At 39.4% G+C, this 27,002-nt stretch overlaps 2 protein-coding genes across 3 annotated transcripts in view; one reads left to right on the top strand and one right to left on the bottom strand.

The window, feature by feature from the left end:
- Positions 1–1,895: 1,895 nt before the first annotated feature.
- Positions 1,896–8,440, bottom strand: GSKIP (GSK3B interacting protein). The gene is made up of 3 exons (XM_063440336.1): positions 8,351–8,440; positions 5,791–6,050; positions 1,896–3,375 (listed from the first exon to the last, which is right to left on the bottom strand). Exons 2-3 carry the CDS (start codon positions 6,046–6,048, stop codon positions 3,208–3,210), a joined length of 426 nt encoding a protein of 141 aa, XP_063296406.1. The 5' UTR covers positions 6,049–6,050; positions 8,351–8,440; the 3' UTR covers positions 1,896–3,207.
- Positions 8,441–9,322: 882 nt separating this feature from the next.
- ATG2B (autophagy related 2B) overlaps positions 9,323–27,002 on the top strand; it is a 103,214-nt gene continuing 85,534 nt past the window's right edge. Inside the window, exons 1-9 of one of the 2 annotated variants that reach the window (XM_063439825.1) lie at positions 9,323–9,694; positions 12,426–12,588; positions 14,055–14,204; positions 16,073–16,175; positions 16,888–17,050; positions 18,111–18,290; positions 18,843–18,939; positions 20,434–20,616; positions 24,971–25,053. In XM_063439825.1, the coding sequence (XP_063295895.1) occupies positions 9,533–9,694; positions 12,426–12,588; positions 14,055–14,204; positions 16,073–16,175; positions 16,888–17,050; positions 18,111–18,290; positions 18,843–18,939; positions 20,434–20,616; positions 24,971–25,053 (1,284 nt within the window). In that variant the 5' untranslated portion in view covers positions 9,323–9,532. Of the gene's footprint in view, positions 9,695–12,425; positions 12,589–14,054; positions 14,205–16,072; positions 16,176–16,887; positions 17,051–18,110; positions 18,291–18,842; positions 18,940–20,433; positions 20,617–24,898; positions 25,054–27,002 lie in introns of both variants that reach the window. The other variant, XM_063439824.1, reaches the window with a different exon arrangement.

Raw genomic sequence — 27,002 nt, 5'->3', positions numbered from 1 at the left:
ACATGATGTCCCTTTAGAGCACACGAATAAGCAGAGCAAGAACACCTTGTCTGTGTCTGTTTGTGATTGCGTGTCTTTCAGTGAGTGTGTGGTCTGTTAAGGTAACCAGCCTCCCTCCAATCATATGGAAAAAGTGTTTTTACCCGCTTTTGTTCCCCTCACTGTGTCGATCTTGATGCGGCATCCCCGCCTACATGGATGAGATCATCAGTCTTAATGATCTCTGCCAATCCAATTATTTCTCATAGGAAAGCATTGGGAGCTATTGCACATGTGCAGCAAAACGCTGCCCTAATCAGCATCTCCTCATACAGATGCATTCAATTAAAGCATCTCTATGGGGAATGTTCAGCACCTCCATACAGAGTGTGCAAAGTGGCGAAGTGTAACTCCTTCATAAACTTTTTTATCAATAGGGAGGAGCTGCAGGCACCCAGGGACCTTGAAATCATTCACAATAAATAAATACATACATACATTTAGGGTGCATTCGTCGTAGCTAAGAAAATGAGCCAATACTGAGGCTAAAAGAAAATAGGAGGGGGGAAAATAATTATACATGTATAAATATAAAATACACCTATAAAGGACACAATTAGACATCAATATAATGAGACATTTCATTCTTTCACAAAAACTTTGCATAAATATATTTATTTGCAACTTAGCACAGGATACATTTATATTTTTAAAAACAAACCATTGCAAAATGCTTATTATAGTTAAACATTGTAAGAGAGATGAGCTTAAATATGGGACTGCAATGCAAAAAACAAAGTTACAAAAACAATAGAGTGAACTGTAAAGTGTACGGTGAATGGTGATATGTATACAGCCATACAGGCACTATAGTGTCAGGAATATGTGTTTGTATTCCTGACACTAGAGTTTGTTTACATTTAAGGATAGTTGAAACACTAGCGGAGATTAATTAGTAAAGTGAATCCAAAGTGAGTTTAAAAGAAATGCTAGAGCAGCCGAAATGAAAGTTTTTCCACTTTGGCTAATTTGGCCTCAAATTTGAAAACCACTTTGAATTCTTACTTTAGTGAATAACCCTGTATGATTATTGTTCCACACACAGACCATCAAGCTTGATGAAGTTTAGACTCTTTATAAATACAAGGACCACAAAGTCCCAGGTTTCATAAGTGTTAATGAACTAAAAATGCCATAATAATGCACCAGAACAGAGCATTTTGAGTGTAATCTGCAAAACAGCATTATAAACTACAATGGAAACTCGCTTCACTGCGGGGCCACAGTGGTGAACCATTTGCCCTGAAAGATATATTACTGATAAATAAATTTTGACATAAATTCTGGAAGAATGATATATATTCAACATCAAATAAAGTTTTCTATAGAATAAGATCAGATGAGACAGTTTTAGAATATAATAAAAATGAGAACCGCCCCCCCCCCCCCAAAAGAAACAACTAAAGCTCTGAAAACCAGAAAGTAGAATTTATGCACAATTAAGAATACTGAACTGAAATTACTCCAATTCCACAGCCCAAAAAGGAGTCTTCAGAATACCAGCAGAACCGTGTAAATATTATAAACAGTGCAAACACTATTTTTTACAAACTTAATATATACTACTGAGAAAAAGAGAAAATGAACAGTAAAATCTATACAAAAACATAAGCATATATTAAAAGATATCACCATGCACACAATCTGTAAAACAGCAAGGAGTTGTGTTTACAGTATTTTTACAGCACAAAATGCTCAGTACTGTAACGTGTTAGTAGCATGCTATAATGTCCTCAGCACAGAGCGTTTCCTGCACACTTCATTCATAATCAGCAAACTTTTTTAAAGGGAACTATAGTCACCAGAACAACTACAGCTTAATGTAGTTGTTCTGCTGAGTATAATTATATGCAGGCATTTTCATGCAAACAATGCCGTTTCACAGAAAAGGCAGGGTTTACATTGCCCCTAGGGACACCTCCAATTGGCCACTCCACAAATGGCCACTAGAGGGGCTTCATGGCTCAGTGCTGCACAGTAAGCAGCAGTGCCATTCAGCGTCTTCACGCTCTGCATGGGGACGCTGAATTTTCTTCATAGAGATGCCGATTGGCCAAAACAGTGTTCGGCCCTGACCCCTTGCCGATGGGAAAGCATTGGATTGGCTAATTCTGATGAAGTCACCAAGAGGGCAGGGCAAGGAAATAAGGTGAGTTTTATTGACTTTTAAGGGGGCTAAGGGTGGGGGGGAATCCACCTAAATGGTGGATTTTGAACTATAGGGTCAGGAATACATGTTTGTGTTCCTGACCCTATAGTATTCTTTTAAGTCTAGAAAGCAGTAAATACGAAATGCGTTAACATGTTCACCAATACAGATTGCTATACTGTAGTTAGTCCACATTAAATGCTGCAAAGCCAAATACACAATATACTTTGTTAGCAACCAAAAAGCTACTTTTGTTGTTTTTTTTTGTTTTAAACCAAGCATATAACAATTTTGATGGAGGTTGGTTATTTTATTAAACTGTATAGTTCTTTTGAGGGTTAAAACCATATAGTACATGCCTCTGCATATTAGCTTTCAGAACATAATTTTGTTCCGTGCAACAAGGATGGTGCCATTAAGATTTCATTGATGAATTTATGGGGAAAAAAAAAATAGGTTGGTGAGCACTCTTATGGGTTTTATTGACTAACAAATTGTGGTGAATTACCAAGGGTATTGCAACACGAAAAGTGAGAAATAATCCCAATTCAAATATGTTGGCATACAATTTGAAATTCCTATTTTAATTTACTACAATTCATTATATAGTGAATATGCCTTCCCAATTTATATGTGGACTGACTTTCCCCTCTAAGAGCGGTTTAAGGAATGCTACAGTATATCAAGTACTCAAACAGTGCTTCTCAAAAACAAAAATACCTGAAGATGTGAACTTAATAACCAATTAAAAGAGAAGCAAATCATTATTTGATTCAATGATCCAATGGATGATATATTTGGGTTTCTGCAACATGTTGGGTGATTTAAAATGTAATTCAAGATTTTCTAGAATAAAGGCAATTTGCATTGCAATTAGTTTTTTTTTTTTTTTTAATTTCTGAAGCAGAAATTTGCCGCTCTGGAATGTTTCAAAGAAGCCTGTGCCAGGAGATGACACAAAGAAAATATATAAAACAATAAGGGCTGTTTTGAACCCAGACGGTGGCATGACTTGGTAATCAAGAGTCAGACTGGCCATCACTTTTCAATGCTTCAAGTCGTCGCATCAGTGCATTTCCAAATGCTTCTCGGTATGCAGGACTGAGGGAATCAAGCAAAGAGTAAATTGTCTCATGGTACTGGCTGTGGGTCTCTTCATCTATATGGTCATAGGCATAACCAACAACCTACAAAAATACAAAATTATTAAATTTTGAAAAGCACAAAAAAAAAAAAAAAAAATATATATATATATATATATATTATGCACAACACAGTTGAATGGCTATTTGTAACAGAAAAAGGCTGCTCACAAAATCGTAGTGCAATAAAACAGCATTTATTTAAATAAAAAAAAAAAAAAACATCCTTAAAAATCAGCCACTAGAGGGACTTCCTGGATGTGGTCCTGCAAAGATTAACTTAATGCATCTCCATGATAAGATGCTGACTGGCGCAATGAGGCGCACTAGCCTCACAATGCTTCCATACTGGACTGATGAGGTCAACCACCAGAGGCGGGGCAGAGCACAAGTAAAATGCTTTAACCCCCTAAGGACCAAACTTCTGGAATAAAATGGAATCATGACATGTCACACAGGGGTTAAAGGATCACTATAGTGTCAGGAAAACAAAGCGTTTTTTATTCCAGAAGTTTGATCCTTAAGGGGTTAAAACCCCTTTAGCAGCTTACCTTAATGCAGCGCCGGGCTCCCTTGGCTCTGGTGACTTCTCCTCCCACGCCGACGTCGGCTCCCGAGTGGAGCCGTATGCGCATGCGAGGCAAGTGCCGTGCGCGCAAACAGTCCATAGGAAAGCATTTCTCAATGCTTTCCTATGGACGCTATGCGCGATTGATGCGAAATTCGCATCCAGCATTGCAGATGTGCCTCAAGAAGACAGCCACTAGAGGTTGGCTTAACCCTGCAATCTAAACATAGCAATTTCTCTGAAACTGCTATGTTTACATGTGAAGGGTTAAAACCTGAAGGACATTGCACCCAGACCACTTCATTGAGCTGAAGTGGTCTGGGTGACTATAGTGTTCCTTTAATGGATACAAGGTCATTTTAACAACCCATTTTTCTTTAAAAATTTCAGGGAGCTTGCAGCAACACATTATAAAAAGGTATAGAAAGTAGATTCACAAATTATTATTTTTTTCTTTTTGAGAGGAATATATTGCATATAAGTGTAAAAAAAAAAAATTATATATAAGTTTTTGAGAAATTGCAATGATTACATAACAGGACTAAGACTGCCTCTAGTGGCAGTCACACAGCCACTAGAAGGACTTCCTGGTGGTTAAGGGACTTTTGGCTGCCTAACGGACGCTTAACGTCCTCACACTCTGCATGAGGAAAACATCCAGAGTCAATTAAATCCCCATAGTAATGCTTTCCTATAAGGAGGGCCTAATAGGCTTGCTGCACATGCAAACTACCCCCCTCACCCTGTCAGATGATGCTGGAGGCTGAATCCCTTTAAAGGAACACTCTAGTGTCAGACAGGGCTCGACAAATCCTAGGCGCCAGGGATTTGAAGCCCGTTAGCTCAGGGATCATGGACTGGGGCAGCACGCGAGGGAGCAGTGATCTTCCTGCAGCTCCTCTCTACTCCCTCGCGCTGTATAGTGATGCTGGGAGATGGAATATAACGTAAATCCGGCCCCGGCATCCCTACAGCAAACAGAGAGGAGCTGCAGATAGATTACTGCTCCCTCGCACACAGGATGAGCAAGCAGCCCCACTGGTTCCCAGGGAAAGATCCACTCTGGTCTCCCAAAGGTAGGAAGGCTGGGTGGATTAAAATTACAAATTTCAATTTGCGTGTGTGTCTGTCAGTGTGTCTTTTTAGGTACCTGAACCCATCCGATCACAAGAGAGGGGCTCTCTAGCGGCCGTCTGAGTGACTGTCACTAGAGGTGTTAATGGTCAGCAATGTAAACACTGCCATTTATATTGAAAAGGCTACAAGCACCAGAACAACTACATTGTACTGTACTGGTTCTGGTGACTATAGTGTCCCTTTAAGAATTGTATATTTCTCGTAAATTAAACTTAGCTAGTTTTAGAAAAACTGGCTCCTGACACCACAGTGCTGGAGAGTCTATTTATATTTAGCTCCCTGTTTAATGAAAAGATTATTTTACTTACCTTTTCAATCTTGATGTCAGCCAATCCAATGCTTTCCCACCTGCGCATGCACAGCAAAACGCTGCATTGAATCAACGAATCTCTGTGGAGAAAGTTCACCTTCTCCATGCAGAGGGTAAAGACGAACTTAATTAGGTAGCATCTCTAGTGGCCGTCTGAGTGACTACCACTAGAGGTGTTCCTAGGCTGCAATGTAAATGCTGGAGGGACATGCTATAGACACCAGAACAACTACATTATGCTGTAATGGTTCTGGAGAAAATAGTGTCTCTTTAATATCTCAGGATCCTTAAAGTAGTAGCTTATTTGCAGGATAGGAGCAGCTTCCTGTAGGGTCCTACTGGTTTAGGAACAATTCACCATCATCCTCACTTTAATAAGGTTTACATATACGCTTATTGCCTCTGAAAATATCTACGTAAAAAAATGTCTAAATGCTACAATTACCCTTAGTCCAGCATCGGTTAGTTCAAGACAGAATCTGGTCCCTTCTTTTATCTCCACATTGATATAGGCCACATCCACAGCGCAAGGTAAGTTCTTGGAAACAAACATGTTTCCAACAGCAAACAAAACATCGTTAACAACTGCTTCAGCTTCAAGCCTCATGTCCTTCACATCAGCCCCTTCCAAATCTCTGAATTCACTATCTTGGTCGTAAATTATGTTAATAGGTACGTCCATTGGATTGTAGTCAACTTCCATTTCTAAAATGAAGGGAAAAAAACCCCCAAAAATAATTTCAGATTAGGCAAATAAAATTCACCGGGCGTTTGCAATTGATGAGCAAAATAACAGTGAACACAACACAAGCTGGAGTGGGTATCCCACTCTGTTCTCAGTTACAATCTGGTAAACCTACAACTTTTTTTCAGCCTAATCCTGAACATCTTAAAGCAGCACTACACTAGTGACCCCACTCTGGGTATTTTTTTTAAGTTTTTAAAAAGACATCAAACTAACTCAGAATCTAATGTCAAGACAGCATCCTCTTTATGGCCCAACCTGCCTTCAGAAAGGTCATCAACCATGATTATTTCTGGTTTAATCAGACTGTAGAGAAGACGTGCAGATCTCTGCTCCTCCAATGCATTGCTATAAAGCTGTGCGAGATGACAATGACAGCGTTATTGGTTAAAATAAAATTGTCATGAATACAAAGTTAGTTTCAAATTTAAGGTGAAAAATAGATGAACTAGCTGGAAAAATTCTCTTTTCTTTCTGTTTCGCTATTTTGTGTCTTAAAGGGATCCTCTAGTGCCAGGAAAACAGATATATAAGGCCCCTTCCTCGCCCTCCAGCCACTTACCTGAATCCAGCGCCAATGTCCTCAACGCTGGGTCAGGTACCGCCCACGCTCCTCCCACACCGACGTCAGCCTGCAGGGAAGATCTAATGCGCATGCACCGCAATGGCTGCGCTTGCATTAGGATTTCCCCATAGGAAAGCATTCATCAATGCTTTCCTATAGGGGAAAATCTGATGCTGGAGCTCCTCATGCAGAGTGTAAGGATTGCCAACGTCAGATAACAGAAGCCTTCTGTTATCTGACATTTCCGGAAGTCTTCTAGTGGCTGTCTGGTAGACAGCCACTGAGGGCAGATTTAGAGCTGCAATGAAAACATTGCAGTTCTGTAGAACTGGAATGTGTTACATTGCAGCCCTAAGTGCAAAAGGGTCACAGCACCCAGACCACTTCAATTAGCTGAAGTGTTCTGGGTGCCTACAGTGTCCCTTTAAATATAAAAATCACCTTGATTTCCTGACAATTCTCACTACAGTGAATAACCATGTAAATGTTTAGACCAGGGTTAAGACACGTTTGGCACTCTAATGCCATAATGCTGGCAACGCATCAAGGGAGATATAGCCCACAAGGTTACCTACCCCTGGTTTAGACATTTGAAAATAGGAAATGGTTCTGGTGGCTGACTGCCACTAGAGGTATGTCTTCAGGCAAAAGTAAACAATGGCAATGTTTTATATTGCCTGAGAAAAGGGACAACACATTAAGACGTAGTGGTTTTGGTGATTACCGTGGCTCTTTAAGGAAATTTCAAATGCTTTGCATGTGTAAACTTGGAAATCTCAGATTTCACCGGTGCAAAAAATTTTCTAATTAATCTGAATAAACATATTTGATTATACAGAGTTTACGCTCACTGGTTCCTTTCTACTGGTATATTTGTATTTTCCAAATACCTAATGTTGTCGACTATGAGCTATATATATTGTACATACTAAATAATAATAACATTTGTAGCCATGTTTATCATGACACCTAGCGCCCCTGCTTATTTGCCCTACACCTTTCCTGTTGTATACAAGGAATAGAGATACTCAAGAGAGTGATGGAGTGATAAAGTGTTAATTTGCATAATTGTTATGCACCCCACACTCTGTCCATTTAAAATGCAGCAGACCCATCAAGAACTATATATTCTGAAAATCAAATCTATAATAAATATATGCATACAGGAAAGCATTTCCAGAGGCAGCCATTGATACATTATAATTGATTGGGTTCATAAGAAGAGTTGTGACCAAGTCATATTCCTGGACACAATATGGCAAATGAATAAGCTCCAAGAAAGCAATCAACTAAATAACCACACAGGTATACCAGGGGTGGCCGAAATGTAGATCCCATGATATTGTAGAACTACAACTCCCCTGATGCTTTGCAGGTCTTTCGAATGGCAAAGCATCATGGAAGCTGTAGTTTTAAAGCATCTTGGGATCTACCTTTTGGGTGCCTAGCCTGTTTACATACTGCATGGCAGAACGTGTAAAACAATGCAGATCAGGCCACTCTCAGAGAGCTGTGCTGGAGCCTGAATGATGTAAATGAAGGTCCACTGTCATTTATTGCCATGTCACTACTCATGAGCCCCCCCCCCCCCTCTCTCTCTCTCTCTCTCTCTTTGGACTCTATGTTTGGAGTTATAGAACCATCCAGGGTTATTGGCCTCTGTCAGGGTCCCTTTAACGCATACCTATCCCTTACCTGGCAGTAGCCAGCAGGTGCCCTATCGTCTGACGCAGAAACACACAACTCGCAGCACCGAACTAAACAATGACGTCACATCTGGTATCCACCTCAATGGCGCCTTCACAGCCGAGTTCTAATTTCTAGAGACACTAACATTCATAACTTCCGGTCTCCAATACAGGCTGTTGGTGGACATGTTGGTGGAGTTGAAAGGGAAGATGAAACTTGAGTCACGTGATCCATTATCTCTGTGCATGTACCCTGGTCCTGCAATGGGGACACTTTTATACAGCCGACCTTAGAACTCGCTTAATAAGTTAGAGCCAGATAGCTCTGATCATTGGACTGGCCTCCGAAAGTCCAGTCCTGATAAATGTATAATGTCTATTTGTTAATCACTACTGTACTCACTACTATTGCTACAATAAAACGACCCCAGTGGAAGCAAGTAACAGTTATAAACACATGGCCAGTTAACAATGTATAGTCAAACCATAAAACCAGTTTATAGTTATGGATCATCACTTGCAGGTAGCCCACTTGTATTTTATTTATAGCCATTATTGCAAAATACATCATGTTTTTCATGGCATATGTGACATCTTTATATTATGAAGCAGTGCAGGAAAAATGCTAGAGGGTATCATGTGAAAACAGTCACATTGGGTTCACTTCTTGAGCAATTGGAATTATTACACACAAAACAGGGCAGCATTTTTCCTGCACTATCCAAGCTAATAATGACTTATATGTGTCTAGAAAATAATGACCCAAAACATTTATTAGGTAATTCACCAAAGTGAGATTTCAAATTTAAGGTCAAAACAGCCGAACTGAAAACGTTCTCTAAGTCAGTTTGGCTATTCTGATCTTAAATGTGAAAATGAATTCTCACTTTAGTAAATAACCCTGAAAATGTACTACAAGGACTTGCCAGTATCCAAGATGGCGCTTGTTGCCCGGTCACATGCTTTTTGCCAGGGAGCTGACGTCATTGTTTATGTCTGGAGCCCGCAGAAGCAGATGAGCCGGTACTAAGGGGCACATTTGGGCATCTGTGCTATGGGAGCCCCCAAATATCCCAACACCCTTCAGCACTGCCATGAAGATGGGACAGCCTGAGCCATAATGCCAGGAGAAATACCCAGCTAGGCCCACAAGTGTGTGACAGAGTGAGGGGTACACACAGTGTCAACCATGCCTTGGCCCTTCTCAGATTCCATCAAGAAGAGGGCCTGCAGGTACCTGCTGCAGAGATACCTGGGCCACTTCCTGCAGGAGAAGCTCAGCCTGGAGCAGCTCTCATTGGACTTATACCAGGGCACTGGCTCCCTGTCACAGGTGCCCCTTGATAAATGGGTAAGCTTTGCACCATTTTGGGTTTTGGGCTTGTCACATTGGTCATGGCATGGGTCTGGGGGCCTCAGACCATAGGTGGGTCTGGGTTTGGAGGTCTTCAGATGATGGCTGAGGATACTATGATTATATATTGCAAGAATGCCACTCAAAGCTAAATGGAAATCATGCAACAGCAGGTAAAGGACTAACATGTTAGGTCTGCACTTGTTTACTCATGTGAGTACAGGAGGGTGTGTTTAATGACATGTACAGTGGGGTTTGGTTTAGACTTAGTCCTGTAATAGTAGTTAACCCTTGGAGCAACATCGGTCAGTGGCTATATTTTTTTTTTGTTGTGCCCCAGCTACCACTGCTTGGATTAGCATCATGAACAGTGTAGTCCACAGCATTTGCAACATCGTGCAACTGGTCAATGCTATCCCTGTATTACCCCTTGGTTGGTGAAGCTTTTCAGTTTATAGTTTCCATTGCAGATTCAAGCCAATAGAATCATGCTGGAAACATAGTATTTATGTATTATTGTAACTCTTTTGTAGTTAGTAGGATTTCTATATAAAAAAAAATTCTATTCGGGCTAGTAATCAGCAAGTAACGTAATAAGAATTTTAATGATATTATTTATTAGACTTCATTGTTTATGTGATGGCCAATACCTTTAACTAATTGGGAAATTAGAGATATTGACGGTATTGGTGCTTAACATCTTACTTAACACCTCTATTTCTTCTTTTGGTAGATTAAATTTGTTTGGGCTGCAAGAATATTTGAGTATATTAACTAAATCAAAAATTTTGAGAATTTACAAATAAATAGGAAATTTTGAGTAGCTGAAAGATTATCCATTTGGAGAATTTTATCCTACAATGTGCAGTGCCTTTGTCAATTCTCCTCAATTTCTATATTGGTAAATAAACTGAGATGTACAAAATTGAGATGGATGACAGTGCACCCACATCAGTCCCCTCCTGCTAACATACTTTTCTTTGGCTGGCAATAACCAATGGATCACTTTTCGGAAAGCAGATATTTATAGAGTCGTGTTTGTTTACATACTTGTTTTTGATTTATTACAAGAAGTACTGCTATTTGTAGCAATCAAAGTATATATAGCATATTTCCAATATTCTATTCTCTATATAAAGTTTTTGCATCATGTGTGTGGATTTTATAAACCAATATAATCTTTTTAACAGTGTTTGCTTCTTCGTGCAAAATATTATTGTGTTAAATTTCCTGTAGCTTGCTTCCGAATCTCCAGTCTGCTGCAGTGGATGCATGCGTTTTAGTGCAAGTTTGTTACTTTGCGGTGTATTTCGGTTCAACGTTACCCTTTCTGAATGTTATTATAGTTACTATACGTCATTCCTGCTTCATTCAATTTGTATACAAATTAAAGGGACACTGTTAGCACCATAATTGTTACAGGTTATATAATGGTTATAGAGTATTATTGCCCTTAAAATCTGGATTTATTTGTATAGATGATGTGGAAATTAAACTAATTCATTACTTGGGCAGCTTCAGAGAGGATGGGGTTTGGGTTCCGAGTAGCCTTGTTGCCCCTTACCTCGCAATTATTCATATGACTTGACAGAAAATGGCATTGAAAGTATTCCTGCAACATCCACTACAATAAGCTGTATGTTTTGATGCTTAGACTAGAGCAGGGGTCCTCAAACTCCGGCCCTCCCAGATTTTGCTGAACTACAACTCCCACGATTCTTTGAATTACATAGATAGCCAGAGAATCATGGGAGTTGTAGTTCAGCAACATCTGGGGGGCCAGAGTTTGAGGAACCCTGGACTAGAGTATATCTTTTAAAGGAGCACTCTAATGGAAACATTTTTATTTCTTTTAACAAATTAGTAGACAAACCCACAATGAAAATATTTATGCATTTTTGGGGGGGAGTATATCTAAAAACTGCTTACAAAAGTGGCAGGTTTCTTCTATGCAACTTTTGCAAACCCTCACAGGGGTGTGGCCTTTTTAAAAAAAAAAATTATTTATTTGTCCAAGGGACTAAATAGGTAGCCCAATCTACTCGTCCTGACGCAAGATAGTTTTAATTTCTAAAAAAAAAATTTTTTTGTAATATAAAAAGAGGAAACACTTTAAACTTTTAAAGCTAAAGTGCTTTAGGTGTGTGGGTTGTCCCTTTTAAAGACTGAAAACCAATGGCCTTCATATAATAATGTTAAATGATAATGTTAAATGAATGTAAGGTCCATTGTATTTAGTTAGTTAAATTATGACTGTAGAGTCATCAATAGATAACTTATCAATCATCAATAGAACACTCCAATTACCCTAACCGCTGCAACATTCTTTGATTGGGGATAGAGCCGAACGGTCTGGATCTTCTAACACCACTCTGGATATCATCTGTCCAAGGCCCTGGAGACTGAGGGCAGGCCAACGGCAGGATGAAACCCATATCTAAATATGCTTTAGAATTTAGTGTACATCCTTTTATCCACTTTAAGTCTTGGCATTCTTAAATATGCTAACCCACATTGTTGCTATCTTAAGATCACTTCAGTACCTGGCTGCTGGCCACTTCGCCCATTTCAAGGGATATTAGTTGGTGTTATCTGGCTTGAAAGGTTGATTATCTATCAAATGCCTTGCATTTGCTATCTTTATCTAAGTTTTCATGTAGATCTTAAGATAACCAACTTCCTACCTTTATTTTTATCTTAATATTTGTTCTCTTTTACCAATTAATAGAGCCTTAATGAGCTATTGGAGTCAGCAGATGTACCACTGGAAGTTACAGAAGGCTTCATACAGACCATTTCTCTGTTCATTCCGTGGGGCTCCTTATTGTATGAAAACTGTGCACTAGAGGTTAAAGGTTTAGAAATGGTATTCCGGCCCAGACCTAGGCCACGTAAGTAATTTGTAATCTTTGTTACTTTGTTTAGAGCCATTAGGCTCATAAAACTTTCATAATAGAGGATATACATAATGACTTGTTGTCCTTGGTATTGAAAGCAAGATTGTTATTATTGCATGCGCATTAGCTGGACAAGAGGCATGCTTGGTTATTTTGGCACATAAGATATTGTTAAAGGAACCCCCAAGCACCATAATCTATACAACATGCTGTTATGGTGCTGGCACTTCCCAACTGTAGGTAGTTTAACTGTTTCAGAATAATTTGACTTCTTAACTGGGATCCTCTGGGGGCTAGGCCTACCTCCACTACTGCCGACAAAGCTGTAAGAGCTGAAAGTTCTTTGTCTGATCTAAGCCAAGCAGGGCAGGCCTCATTTCATTGACTGAGAGTGATAAACTGATGCTCCCAGCCAGTGGATTAGCCCTTCATTGCATGACTTAGCTCAGGAGAGCTAATGGAAACTCCTAAGCAGACTTCCTGTTCCCTGTCGGCTACAGTAGTCATGTAGTGATGCCAGGCAGACCCCAATTAAGAAGTCAAACCATTATAAAACGGGATGAGTACCTACAATGGGGGGGGGGGGGGGCTCCATAATGGCTCCATAATCACTACAGCGCTAGGTAGTGGTTATGGTGTTTGGACTGTTCCTTTAAAATACATGGGGACTGTAATTCCATAAAACTTAGAGTACAAAGATAAGCAGATTTGACAGGATGTATAACACTAAATAAACACTAAATAAATTATTTTTAGTTATAAGAGTTTGACAACCACAGCGTATCTACAGCGTATCTACAGTAAATTGTTGGCCAATTTTTCCACTTTTGTAATTTTTGGATCTTTCAAAGAATAAAACCCTTAATTATCTTTAAAATTTATTTTTCTGGTTTAAATGCTTTTATTATATTTCAGAGAATCCGCAAAATAATCTTATAACATCCTCTTTCGGGAGCTGGTTGTAATCCGCCAGCTTTAGTCTCTGAAACTGGCTATAGAGCTTTCAATCTCTGACGCTAGCTACTATGGTATCGTTTTCAATCACTGGAATTGGCTATAAATGTCCAGCTATCAGAGTATTGAAATAGCTGTAATAGTCCAACTTTCAATCTCTTTAGCTATAATGAGCCAGCTTTCAGTTTCTGAAACAAGCTAAGCTATAATGTTATCAATCCATCTATTGAGCTGGATCTAATGATGCTGAAACTCTGAAGCTGGCTATAATGTTCCCAGTGAATGTTTATTCACTGTGTCTAGCTATACTGTTATAATTTTCCTTCTGTGAATCTGGCAATATGATGTTTACAGTCTATTTTGGTTATCTTACTTAGTTGTCTCAGTATTACAAAGTTTTTCAGTCTATATGTATATTCAAGCATTGTGGGATGTAACTGGTTGAGAGGATGCTCTGTGACGTGTCCAGGGAGATATAATATTGATTTGCTTTGTCTGCTATTCAGGTTCTGGCTCTGAGCCAATGTACTGGTCCAGTTTCATGACCAGCAGTATGCAACTTGCTAAGGAGTGTCTAAGCCACAAACTAACTGATGAACAAGAAGCATCACAGCCATTTGAAGGTCTGGAAAAGTTTGCAGAAACAATTGAAACTGGTAAGACTGTCAAGACTTTTATTGAAATGTAATAAATGCAATGACCCTTAAAGGGACATTCTGAGTACCAGCACAATTTAACCCCTTAAGGACCAAACTTCTGGAATAAAAGGGAATCATGACATGTCACACATGTCATGTATCCTTAAGGGGTTAACATTGAAGACACCAACCCAACGTACATTTAACAGATTTTGGCCTCATATTCATGCTTTGTTTTTCTCTACATTGAAATCTATTTAAAGGGTTCCTGTTGTGGTATGTTATACTTGCCTTAACTGACATCCTCTTCAGATTTATCTATACATTGTGATAGCCAAATCGTGAGCAAATGTATAGATTTCTGTAATGACCGGAGCATAATTTGCCTTCTCTCTCTCTCTCTCTCTCTCTCTCTCTCTCGCAAAAAGATTGTCGGCCTAGCTATGCCGATGTCTGTCTGCCTATGAACATGGCTATAGTCATCAGTGGGGCTGCGCCAGGCTTAAGAAAGCTATGGTAGGCTTCCTAATCAGAGGCAGTACAAATGACATATATCATGCCAATGAAGGTGGCCAAATATGAAACAAAAGGAACATGTTGAAGGACATTTGGAATTTCACCAATAGGTTCACTTCAAGTTTTGCATGTTTCTGCAGCGTAACCCCACCCCCTGAGCCACACCTCCCCTTTTCACAAAATGTTTCCCTGATTGAAGACAATGCTCAATATATGGACTCAGCTCAGCCAATGAGAGATCAGTATGAGCTCAGTATATGATATACCTGCACCACACATTCAGTCATTGTCCTCTTTATTATTTGCTCTGTTTCCTCTTAGCACTGTGACATTTGCTTTATCATCATTCTTCCAGGAAATAGTAAATTGTTTTTGCTTTCGCTGAAACAGATGATAGTCAGGCTGGAAGTAGAGAACTGAAAACCAAAATGCTTTATAATGTCATTATTATTGCTATTATTCTTACATTACAGTGCATAGGCTAGGTCTACCTTTTGGTACCTGATAATTTATGTCTCTTTTTGTTAGAATACAGAGACAAGGGACAAGACATTTTTGTGTTTTATAGAAATGAGTGCACTTCGTAGCATGCAAGTATCTTGCTGACTCCATGCATGGTATTCTATCTGCAATCTTTTTGCAACTTGGGTATCTGCATTGTCCCTTTAAAGATGATCACTTTAGTATTAAAGGGGCAGTGTGAGCATGATGTCCAGTACATGCCATTATAATAGTTATGGAGTTAGGTGGTTGCTGTGACCATCCCCTGTCTCTGGAAAAAACAGTTTTTGAGCGGTTTACCTTAAACTGTGGATCTTGCTGCCTGACCTCCTCTCACTTTAAACTATATTTAAACAGGTAGTAAGAGTATCTGAGAGCTTACAGATATTCCCTGTTTTAGTCAAACTGCTCAAAAAAGTTTCACCAGGCCTGGCCATGGTGACTGTAGATTACTAGCACCATAACCATTGCAAATGTATGTTTTGGTTACTTATAGTGCTCAGACTGAACCTTTAAAACATAATGATAAGTTAAAAAAGAGATACTTCCTACATGACGTTTGATCCCAATACCTGAATGCCTTAGGTCCTACATTGGCTGCAGCCCAATTGACAAATTCCACACAGCCTTGCCTTAAAATGCCACACGTGCATATAAATCCATTGTATTCAGTTTTCAGCTGTTATCGTCAAGGTTGATCAGAAATGTTTCTGTGTATTTGCAAATAATTTGGTTGCACAATATAGACATAAGATGTTATTGTTCCACTGTATCTGCATGAAAAGTTATCTTTGCCTGCCTTCAAAATGTATTTTTCTATGGTAAATGAAAAGTAATTATTTTTATGTTATATTTCCGATTTTATTTAGTCTTAAGGCGGGTCAGAGTAACATTTGTCGACACAGTGTTTCGAATAGAAAACATACCTGAAAATTCCAAGACAGGAACAGCTCTTGAAATTCGAATCAGCAGGTAAGGGCATAACTTCTTTGGGAATGCACATTTGGATTATAAAGTAACATTTAGCTTAGAGGTAATGAACATAGAGCTTTGTAACTGCATTAGAATTACTATAACGTCTGGAAATCACAGTAAAAGAAAGAGTTTGTACCTGTCTGAACATTGCAGCAGTTATAGCTCCCCAGTTATCTAATCTGTTGCACTTTAAAAAAAAAAAAAAAAAATATATATATAGAATTATTTAATTTTGTAACTTTTTTTTCATTTGCATTATTTTTGCTCAGCCAAAATACAATGCAAATGCATTTATTCCCAATGGAGTATTGCCTAAGGGTGCAATGGCATGTGCATCTCTTTGGAAAAGATGCCCTCATACAATTTCTTTCCAAACAGGTGCCTGAGTGCACATAAGTATTCTTCAAGCACCAGGGGTTGAAGACTTCAAATGCCATGAAGGAAAGTGTCTTTTATGCTTCTCTCCTCTGCACTTCTTTAATAATAAGTCTTTTAATTGCATTTACTGTTGTGAGGGAATAAGAAAGTGTCACTATTGTAGATGTGATGCTAAATGAGCTTTATGAGGTATGAAGTTCAGCAACATCTGGGGTACCAAATGTAACCATCACTAATCTAAATTCACAGCCCTAAACTTTGTAAAATAGACAAAGATTGAAGTGTTACCAAATGAAGCTTGCCTTTTACAATTGCATATTTTTCCACCTAGAACTGTGTATTCTGATGAGACGGCGGATGAAAACTCTGGCATTAACGTCCACCAGCCCTCTGCATTTGCTCATAAAGTTCTGAATCTCAGTGGAGTTTCTTTATTTTGGGATGAATTTCCAGCCTCTGCAAAGTCCTCCCCTGTATGTGAAACTTCACGTGTGGTAAGGAAGAATTAAGATAGAATTAAGATACTTAAAGGAAGAAGCTTTGCACATTGTAATTAATTTAAATAGACTGATTACATGACCTAGTAAATTAGCGATCAACCTATTAAATTAACTCATTATTAAAGGACCACTATAGGCACCCAGACCACTTCAGCTTAATGAAGTGGTCTGGGTGCCAGGTGCAGCTAGGGTTAACCCATTTTTTTTATAAACATAGCAGTTTCAGAGAAACTGCTATGTTTATAAATGGGTTAATCCAGCCCTCAAATCCTCTAGTGGCTGTCTCACTGACAGCCGCTAGAGGCGCTTGCGTGATTCTCACTGTGAAAATCACAGTGAGAGCACGTAAGCGTCCATAGGAAAGCATTGATAATGCTTTCCTATGAGACCAGCTGAATGCGCGCGCAGCTCTTACCGCGCGTGCGCATTAAGGTGAATGGGAGGAGAGGAGGAGGATCGGAGGAGGAGAGTTTTAACCCCTTTCCTCTCCCCAGAGCCCGGCGGGAGGGGGTCCCTGAGGGTGGGGGCACCCTCAGGGCACTATACTGCCAGGAAAACGAGTGTTTTCCTGGCACTATAGTGGTCCTTTAATGATATTTGTTGCAGTCTTATGTTGTGAATGTAATTATGCTTCGGGCACTTTTTTGCACTTTTCTAAACTTCTGGTGAGTATAATCCTTCCCTTCAAGCTTTTTGCAGTAAACACTGTCTTTTCAGAGAAAAGGCAGTGTTTACATTACAGCCTAGGGACACCTCCAGTGGCCACTCCTCAGATGGCTACTAAAGGTGATTCCTGGGGCAGTGCTGCAACGTGTATTTTTTTCTTTTTTTTTCTTTTTTTTTGGCAACATATTTTAATCTGGAGTTTGGACTTGAAGTTTAAAATTGCATTAGAGTATGTTGAACCAACAGAATATATTTTATTTCATTTTACATATTTATTTATATAGTTTACCATTTGCTCAACTTAAAAAAACTAAACACAAATACAAGCCTTTCTTTTGGACCATATCAATTTAAAGTAAAAATGTCTTTCTTTTTTTTTTTTCTGCAGGAAACTGAGCCAAAACTCTCTCCTAGCTGGAACCCCAAACCTGTGTTTGAACCGCATCCTCAGTTTTCAAGAACTATACCCGAGGTGGAACCCTCAGACCCTGTGCAAATAGCGACCTTGGTTGGGAAAATTGAGCTGGGACTAATTCTTAAGCAGAATGATGTTCTTCCTGGAGCAAAGGTCAGGATTTTCAGCCATTAATTCATTTGCACTATCAGTAAATGTGAGGGTTAATAAAAGCCAGAAAAACTAATTTTCCCTTCATTTTATTTTTGTGTTTGTCCTAAAAAATCAAACCTATTTGCAAATCTCACCATTTTCAATAAGGCAAGCTTTTGTGTCCCTTTAAATGCCATAGTTATATTTTACTATTACCTTTTTAGTGTGAATCAATAAATCTTAATGTTGTTAGTTATTCTCTCTCTCTCTCTCTCTCTCTCTCTCTCTCTCTCTCTCTCTTTTTTGTAATTTTTTTTTTTTTTTTTAAAAGGTTAAGTTATGGGCAACCTTTTTCTCTAGGCTGTAATGTTTTATATTCCCCCAGAAGCTTAGTTACCGAAATGACTTCTTATTATAAAGCACAACATTCACAGCAGTGTAGCCAAAGATGCAGCCAGAATATCCCAGGATGCACTTGCGCTGCGTGTGAAACTCACTAATTTTCTGGCATGGGAAGGGATGGCAGGTCCCTGCTATGTCACAATTCTAATACTTGTTTTCTGTATTCTCTAGCTCGATGTAGATGGACACATTGACTCCTTCCACTTTTTCCTCTCTCCCCGGCAAGTCCACCTGCTGCTGGATTTGTTTGCAGCAATAGCAGCGCCAGGTAAGAGTTTTTAATTAACAGTTCTTTTTCGTGAATTCCCAAAAATTAATTGTTACTAGCAGAAATGGGGCATTCGTGTTAACATGGCAATCTATTCTTTAGAACACGGTGGAATTTTAGGATCAGCCATAAAAATGGGCATCAGTCAAGCTTGGGCCAAAGTGCTATTTTCTGCATTTTAACTTCACATTTCTAAAGAGAAACAGGGGATGAAGTGGACTGCAATTGGTTTCAATGGTATTAGTCTGCCCACTGTATCTTAGGGTTATTTTTATTTGCAAATCATTTTTCTTAATACACATTGTGTGGGGCACTACATAAGGTACAAAATAGTCATTTAAAGGGACACATCAGGCATAATACTTTAAATGTAAGACATTATAAAATATAGAAGTATTAAATTAACACTATAGGGCCAGGAACACAAATATGTATTCCTGACCCTATATGCATTCCTGACCCCCGTGGGCCCCTAAATATAGTACAATTTTACCTTTATTCCAATCTGCTGGAACTAGCTTGCTCTGCCCCTGGTCCGCCTGCTTGGCTGAAGTGATGCTCTCATCCAATCACAATGCTTTCCCATAGGAAAGCATTGGATTGGCTGAAATCATCAATTCTGATGATCTCAGCCAAGGTGGTGGGCTGAGGGTGTAACTAAACGCCACCCTTGCCAATCAGCACAAGCCAAACACAGACCTGGTCAATCAGCATCTCCTCATAGAGATGCATTGAATCAATGAATCTCTATGAAGAAAGTTCAGTGTCTCCATGCAGAGGGCGGAGACGCTGAATGTGAGTGCTGCACAGGAGTGGCCACTGAAGGTGTTCCTAGGCTGTGATGTAAACACAGCCTTTTCTTTGAAAATATAGTATATACAGCGAAACGTCTGCAGGGACTGATTATATTCACCAGAACAACTATATTAAGCTATAGTTATTCTTGTGACTATAGTGTCCCTTTAAAAAAAATAAATACCTATACTTGATTCCAATTTCCTGCAGTGAGCTCTTCTTAGCATAGGGAGTAGCTAATACCTGTCAGTTAATACTGACCTTGCTTTCAATAAGCGCTGAGCATATCCCATAAATGTGTGCTTAGTAAGGGATATTGGGATATGTAGCTCAGTACTTGGCAGCTGCTCTATTCATCAGAAAATGTCAATGGAATAGCTGTCAAAGCTGATAGTTCCCTTCACTCTTTTGTGAATGGCACTATGGCTGTGGCTGCAGCTTTGTCTCCTTCACAGACTATGTGAGTGTTAAAGAAGGTTGGGGATATGTATGTCCGCATTTTGTATGAGTACATGGACAGGCTGCCTCCTCCTTGACGTATTTGAGTGAGTTGATGGGTTTATCTCTACAAATTGTATCCACAAATCACAGCTGTAATAAGCAGTTGGGTGTGCCATGACAGTGGGACAGGAGCCCTGTATGCACCCTTACCATTTTGTGATAGCACTTTACAATACTGGTGATGTTTGCTGTTTTCAGAAAGTGCGAGCAGAGTTACCATGTCTGACAAAGATCGAAAAAACCGCCCTATGCAACAAGAAGATGAGTTTCGCATTCAGATGGAGTTGAAGCGCTATTTAAAAAAGGAGACCATGTCTGGAGGACCATCTGCTGAACATAGTTTCTATGAAACAGACACTGCAAAAACTCCTTCCAGTCATGGTATGTTTAACAGCATACATAGATTTTACAACCCTGTGTGAGTTATGTTTGTGACTAATATATTCACATTTTAGTGTTTTGGAATGGGTGCAAATTGAATTTTTTTTCAAACGAGCAGACGTGATGAGACAGAATGTGATATGTCTTTTATCTTTTTTTTCTTTTTAATTCTCATTTGGCTTTGTCAAAATCTTATGGAAAGAAAATGAAAGTATTTGTCAATAGAAAATACGGTGAGCCTCGTGATATTAGCTACAAGTTGTTCATGAATTGTCCCACAGAATTTGAGATCGCTGTTAATTTATTGCAGTTATTGAAAATTGCAAGTGAATAAGAAAAAAGGATCATATGATGAGCTTCACTGTGTTGGGTTTAACCCACCTTAGTGCAGTGCACACTTGAAGGACTTGCATGAAATGTATCTTGGCCAATGGAGGAAATTTATCAAAGTGTTCTACTCAAAACAAAAATGTGAAAAAATGGCAAAGGGGCAGTCACAAATTAAATTATCCACCTCATTCCACTGGTTTCCATGGAGATTTCCCTACTTTTAGTACTTTAGACCATTATATAGAACTGAACACTTTGACAAAGCTACTTTGTGTTTAAAATCTGTTGCAATTATGAAGGCAGAATTCTTTACTCTGGCACTGTATCATCACAGTGGAGCTCTATTTGGAGGGTAACACAATTTCTTGATATATCATTGTTGAATACAGCTGTATGAAGATGAGCATACAATGCTTTTGTTATGTTTGGGGGCGGGAGGGATGGGGGAAGGTCACAAAAAACACACATTATATTTGTATCTTCATGGAACCTTAAAGGGACACTGTATGGACTACATGCAATACACGTTGTTGTACCGATTATGACACAAGGAGTCTTTTTTTAAAATTATTTTTCTTCGCATGCTTTGCTAAGCTGTCTCCTGCACTCAGGGCCGGCCTTAGGGGTGTGCGAGCTGTGCGGCCGCACAGGGCGCCATGGAGCAGGGGGCGCCGTGGATTTAAAAAAAAAAAAAAAAAAAAAAATTTTTTTTTTTTTTTTTTTTTTTTAAATTTGCAGCGGGGGCGGAGCTTACCGTGCGGCGGGGGCGGAGCTAAAAGCGCCGGAAAACTGCTGCAGGGGAAGCAGGGACCCACCAAACAGTCACCAGGAGCTGCACTGCCTCCACAATGAACTCCACAGGTAACTGTGGGATTGTCAGGTGAGTGTGACTCTTTGCCTGTGTGTATTACTGTCTGTGTGTGTCTGTGTATGACTGTCTGCCTGTGTGTGTGTGTCTGTGTATGACTGTCTGCCTGTGTGTGTGTGTCTGTGTATGACTGTCTGCCTGTGTGTGTGTGTCTGTGTATGACTGTCTGCCTGTGTGTGTGTGTCTGTGTATGACTGTCTGCCTGTGTGTGTGTGTCTGTGTATTACTGTCTGCCTCTGTGTGTGTCTGTGTGTATTACTGTCTGTGTCTGTGTGTATGACTGACTGTCTGCCTGTGTGTGTGTCTGTGTGTATGACTGACTGTCTGCCTGTGTGTGTGTCTGTGTGTATGACTGACTGTCTGCCTGTGTGTGTGTCTGTGTGTATGACTGACTGTCTGCCTGTGTGTGTGTCTGTGTGTATGACTGACTGTCTGCCTGTGTGTGTGTCTGTGTGTATGACTGACTGTCTGCCTGTGTGTGTCTGTGTGTATGACTGTCTGCCTCTGTGTGTGTGTGTGTCTGTGTGTATGACTGTCTGCCTCTGTGTGTATGACTGTCTACCTCTGTGTGTGTGATTGTGTGTATGACTGCCTCTGTGTGTATGGCTGTCTGCCTCTGTGTGTATGGCTGTCTGCCTCTGTGTGTATGGCTGTCTGCCTCTGTGTGTATGGCTGTCTGCCTCTGTGTGTATGGCTGTCTGCCTCTGTGTGTCTGTGTGTATGGCTGTCTGCCTGTGTGTGTCTGTGTGTATGACTGTCTGCGTGTTTGTCTGTGTGTATTACTGTCTGCCTCTGTGTGTGTCTGTGTGTATTACTGTCTGTGTCTGTGTGTATGACTGACTGTCTGCCTGTGTGTGTCTGTGTGTGTGTGTGTGTGTGTGTGAGACTGTCTGCCTTTGTGTGTCTGTGTGTGTGTGTGTGTGTATGACTGTCTGCCTGTGTGTGTGTGTGGATGTCTTCCTGTGTGTGTGTATGGCCGTCTGACTCTGTGTGTGTGTGTGTCACATGCAACCAATACACGCATATCACACACTGTTAATACACCCATTACAAATATCACACATAGCATACATATCACACACAGTCATCACACCTACTATCACATACACAGACAACACAAACATTACAGCATACATGGATGACGGGGGGGGAGGGGGGGCGCTGTGAAGATTTTTCGCACAGGGCGTCAAAATGCCTAAGGCCGGCCCTGCCTGCACTCAAAGCCTTTCATTATTGTCCAGCCTTGGATGACTTTGGACAGCTAATGCAGAAGTAAAACTTCCACATTATCTGAGCTGAAGCAGAGGTTTTGTTATCTGGTTGCATGGAGAGCACAGTTTTAGACAGACTACCTAAACACCTTTTTTATAAACCAGAGAGGACACCACTCTGTACCATAACCACTACAAAAATCTGCAGTGTTATTGTTTTGCATTAATAAAGTTGTTTTTCTAGCTGTGCCTGTAACAAATTGCATGACACAGGCACCAAACCTATGGGAAATTATTTCTGGTGTCCGTTTTATACTTGAATATCTAAATTTATACTCTCTCCATTCAAAGGACACTCCATGCCAAAATCCCTATTTAGTAGATATACACCCTTCCACCCCGTAAGCCCCCCCCCCCCAAAAAAAAACAAACCATACCTGCATTTGATTATGCGTTTTCATTGGGGTAGATCTAAAACAGCTTGCAAAAACTGCAAGTCTCTTGTCTGCAGCCTTTGCAAGTCCTTTCCTTCTTCCTAACCCGGACTTTCTGTGTCTGTCCAATCACAGACTTTCCAATGCATCTCATAGAGAAGTATTTCCAAAGCAGGTGCTCTAGGAATTTCCTACCTCTTGAGTTTAGCTCCACTGAGCTAAACGACCAGAAAATAACAGAACTGATTGACAGCTAAAGGGGTGTAACAGGTTTAACAGGGACACTATAGTCAACTGAACAACTTCAGCTTAATGAGGTTGTTCAGGTGAGAACTATAGATCCCTGAAAATACAGTGTTTACATTGAAAGCTAGGAACACCTCCAGTTGCACTCACTCAGAGTGAACCAGAGGGACTTCGGAGTTGATGGAGGCACAATATGCCTCCATCCACTCAGATCTGCACAGCATCCTGTGATTCAGTATCTCCTCCCTCTACATGCAGACACTGAACTTTCCTCATAGAGATTCATTGATTCAATTCATCTCTATGAGGAGATGCTGATTGGCCAGGAGTGTGTTTGAATCATGCTGGCTCTGCCCCTGATCTGCCTCTCTGTCAGTCTCAGCCAATCCTATGGGGAAGCACTGTGATTGGATCAGGCTACCACATGTCAGCAGACTGCTTGTTTTTCTGAGTTTAACAGCATGCAGATTTACAGCTTCAGGCTTGAATACAGTAAGATTTCTACTGTATTTATGGAGGCATGAGGGGCACAGGGGGGCTAGATGGTGGTGTTAACACTATAGGGTCAGGAATACATGTTTGTGTTCCTGACTCTATAGTGATCCTTTAAATTATAGAGGTGCCAATTTCTATTAATCCTCTTTTTTTTTTTTTTAATAAAATAAGAAAAGAGGGACATAATCTTCACACATAAAGCACTTCAGCAAGCTAAATTGCTATAGGTGTTTGGGGTGTTCCTTTAATTATCATGTAAATAAGTCAGTGTCTTCTTGTACAATGGATTTTAATGTTCTTTATTTAGATTTCAAAATATTAATGCCCACATTTTGCATTAATGTAACCGTTTGAATCTCACAATGCACTGGTAAGTCAATATTAACTGCATGCAATTTTAAGTGAAGTGCAGTTTATCAAAGCGAGCATATAAAATTAAATGAAAGTTGCGGAATATGTTTAATTCTCTTTTAATTTATCCAAGAAATCTGATATTACAGGCAGGGTTGCTGGCATGAAATTATCATCTTTGTATTTTTCTGGTTAGTGACCCGATAGCCGTTTGGCAAATCTTCTATAGATTCCACTGGGTACCAACGTCTAAACCTGGTTTGGCATATTTTATTTGCTGAACACAAAATGTATTTCGTGAAATGTAGTTGTCATTTATAGTTAAAGCTATTTCTCTTCCCACCTAGATGAAGAAGTTTTCTTCTCAATGGCAGATATGGACATGTCTCACAGTCTCTCTTCTCTTCCCCCCCTTGGAGATCCGCAGAGCGTGGATTTAGACCTGTCTCTTACTAGCACCTACACCGAATCTCCAGCAGGTTCTCCAGTGGGATCTACTGGGGTATGATCACTTATTTACAGCAATTGTTATTAATATTGTAGTGTTCTTCGTTCTTCTACTTTTCCAGTAACTGTAAAACAAGGATGGCCAAAAGCTGTTGCAGAACTAAAACTCACACAATGTTAAGGATTGCAAAAGCTGGGGATCTAACATATGGACAATACTTCTTTAAAATAGATTATTTCATGATTGCCAGAGGTTATGATCATTTACTGCTAATACATATATTGGGTTCCTATATTTATCTAATTAAAGTGATTATTCTCAAAAGGTGAGAATAAATATTAACTTCATATGACTGTGAAAGACACTAAACAGAAGCAGGGCGCACATGGCATTCATCCTGCTGCCGTAGAGATAAGAAATGTAATTTCTCATTGACCATCCATATTGCATATAATTGATAGGCTGTAAGCCCAGTCTATCAATCAAAGCCTATCAATGCCTGCCAGGAGTGTTACTGGGTGACAAAGATACTAGGGTCTCCAGCACAAGGGTAAATTGTATGGCCCACTTCAATTTACTGACATAAGCCCCCACCAAACTCCCACCCTATACTCCTGAGAAGTTCTTTGAATCACATTATGACTTTAAATCTTTGAATAAGTACTATGTAAACCTATATTTATAAACCCTGGAAATAAAAAAAAATACATTAAATCTGCACCCACTGCATTGAAATTTTGCCCCCACAGCAATACCCAAAACTCAAAACTATACTGTAGAATGAACTTCAAGATGGTGCATTAAGGTACCATCACACAGTATATAATTGGAGGTGTATTTTCCCTCTCAGGGGACTCAGGGCTAACAATCAAAGGGTGCCAAAATCAGAAACTGGGCTTTTAAGGACCCCACTTGGGGCTTCAGCCAGGTCACTTGCCTAGCAACGCTTCTAATGCCACCCAGATTTGTACGGATTTGTATGAATATTGCAGAGGTAAAACGTGTCTTGGCAGCGGCAGAGAGGTTGGACATGAAGTGCAATGAGTGCTTGTTTTTTTCCTACTGCTACCAAATGGTTTAAAAAAAATAAAAATGGATTTACTGCATTCAAGGCATCTTGCACCATAACCACTATGTAAACTGTACAATATGCTGTAGCAGTTATGGTGTTTTAAGCTTCCCATTTGCCCATATTGCTAATTAATGCATAATATATACATTAAAGGGGAACTGTCACTTCATAGGATTTTTAATATTATGTTTATATATCCCTATATTTAATACATGTGTATGTGTGAGATGTGAAATGTAAACATTAAATGTTGAAATCCACACAACTGGGCGGCTCCATATTAGTACTCTGTTAATCACTTTTGTAAATTCTTTCCTTTGCCACTCGTAGTCTGTAAAGTAAAAGCATATAGAGAAAAATAATTAAACAAAAATTATGTAACCCCCCCTCCACAAAATAAGAGTGTTTCAATTTCTGCTCTTCATTTCCAATGTTTTCACTGGCTATATAAATTTATATAAAATAAAAAAGCTTCACAAAAATCACAAACAAGATATGGGTGATTTTCTTCTTTTTTTTTTTTTTTTTACTCTCTCATGCCAATATCTTTCTTTTTTTTTTTTTTTTTTATTCTTAAAAATTTCTTTATTTGATTTTTAACATATAACATACAAATATCTCATATCAAAAGTATTAATATATATATAAAAAATATACACATATATAATTCTTCCATTTTACAGATTCTCATTTGTACATACTAGAACCTCACACATATACACACACAGGACATAGTGGGATAAGGTGGCAGCCCAGTTGAGCTGCTTTGAATATGATTATGTATATATCAATTCAATATGATGAAGCCCTAGATTAGGGTCTTTGGGAGCTACTGATTCCTTTCTAACAGCTGTAGAAATTTTTTACTCATTTCATATTTTCGTACATTCTCCTTAGTTCTAAATAGTGTTTTCTCGTTTTTAAGCTGTAA

The sequence above is a fragment of the Pelobates fuscus genome, chromosome 13 (assembly GCF_036172605.1).
Source record: "Pelobates fuscus isolate aPelFus1 chromosome 13, aPelFus1.pri, whole genome shotgun sequence".
Lineage (NCBI taxonomy): Eukaryota > Metazoa > Chordata > Amphibia > Anura > Pelobatidae > Pelobates > Pelobates fuscus.
This window is presented reverse-complemented; position numbering and strand designations above follow the sequence as displayed.

Coding starts and splice junctions, on each gene's coding strand:
- GSKIP (XM_063440336.1), bottom strand. CDS start 6,048: ATGGAAGTTGACTACAATCCAATGGACGTACCTATTAACATAATTTAC. Junction 3,376..5,790: donor TAACCGATGCTGGACTAAGG/GTAATTGTAGCA, acceptor GTATTTTTGTAG/GTTGTTGGTTATGCCTATGA.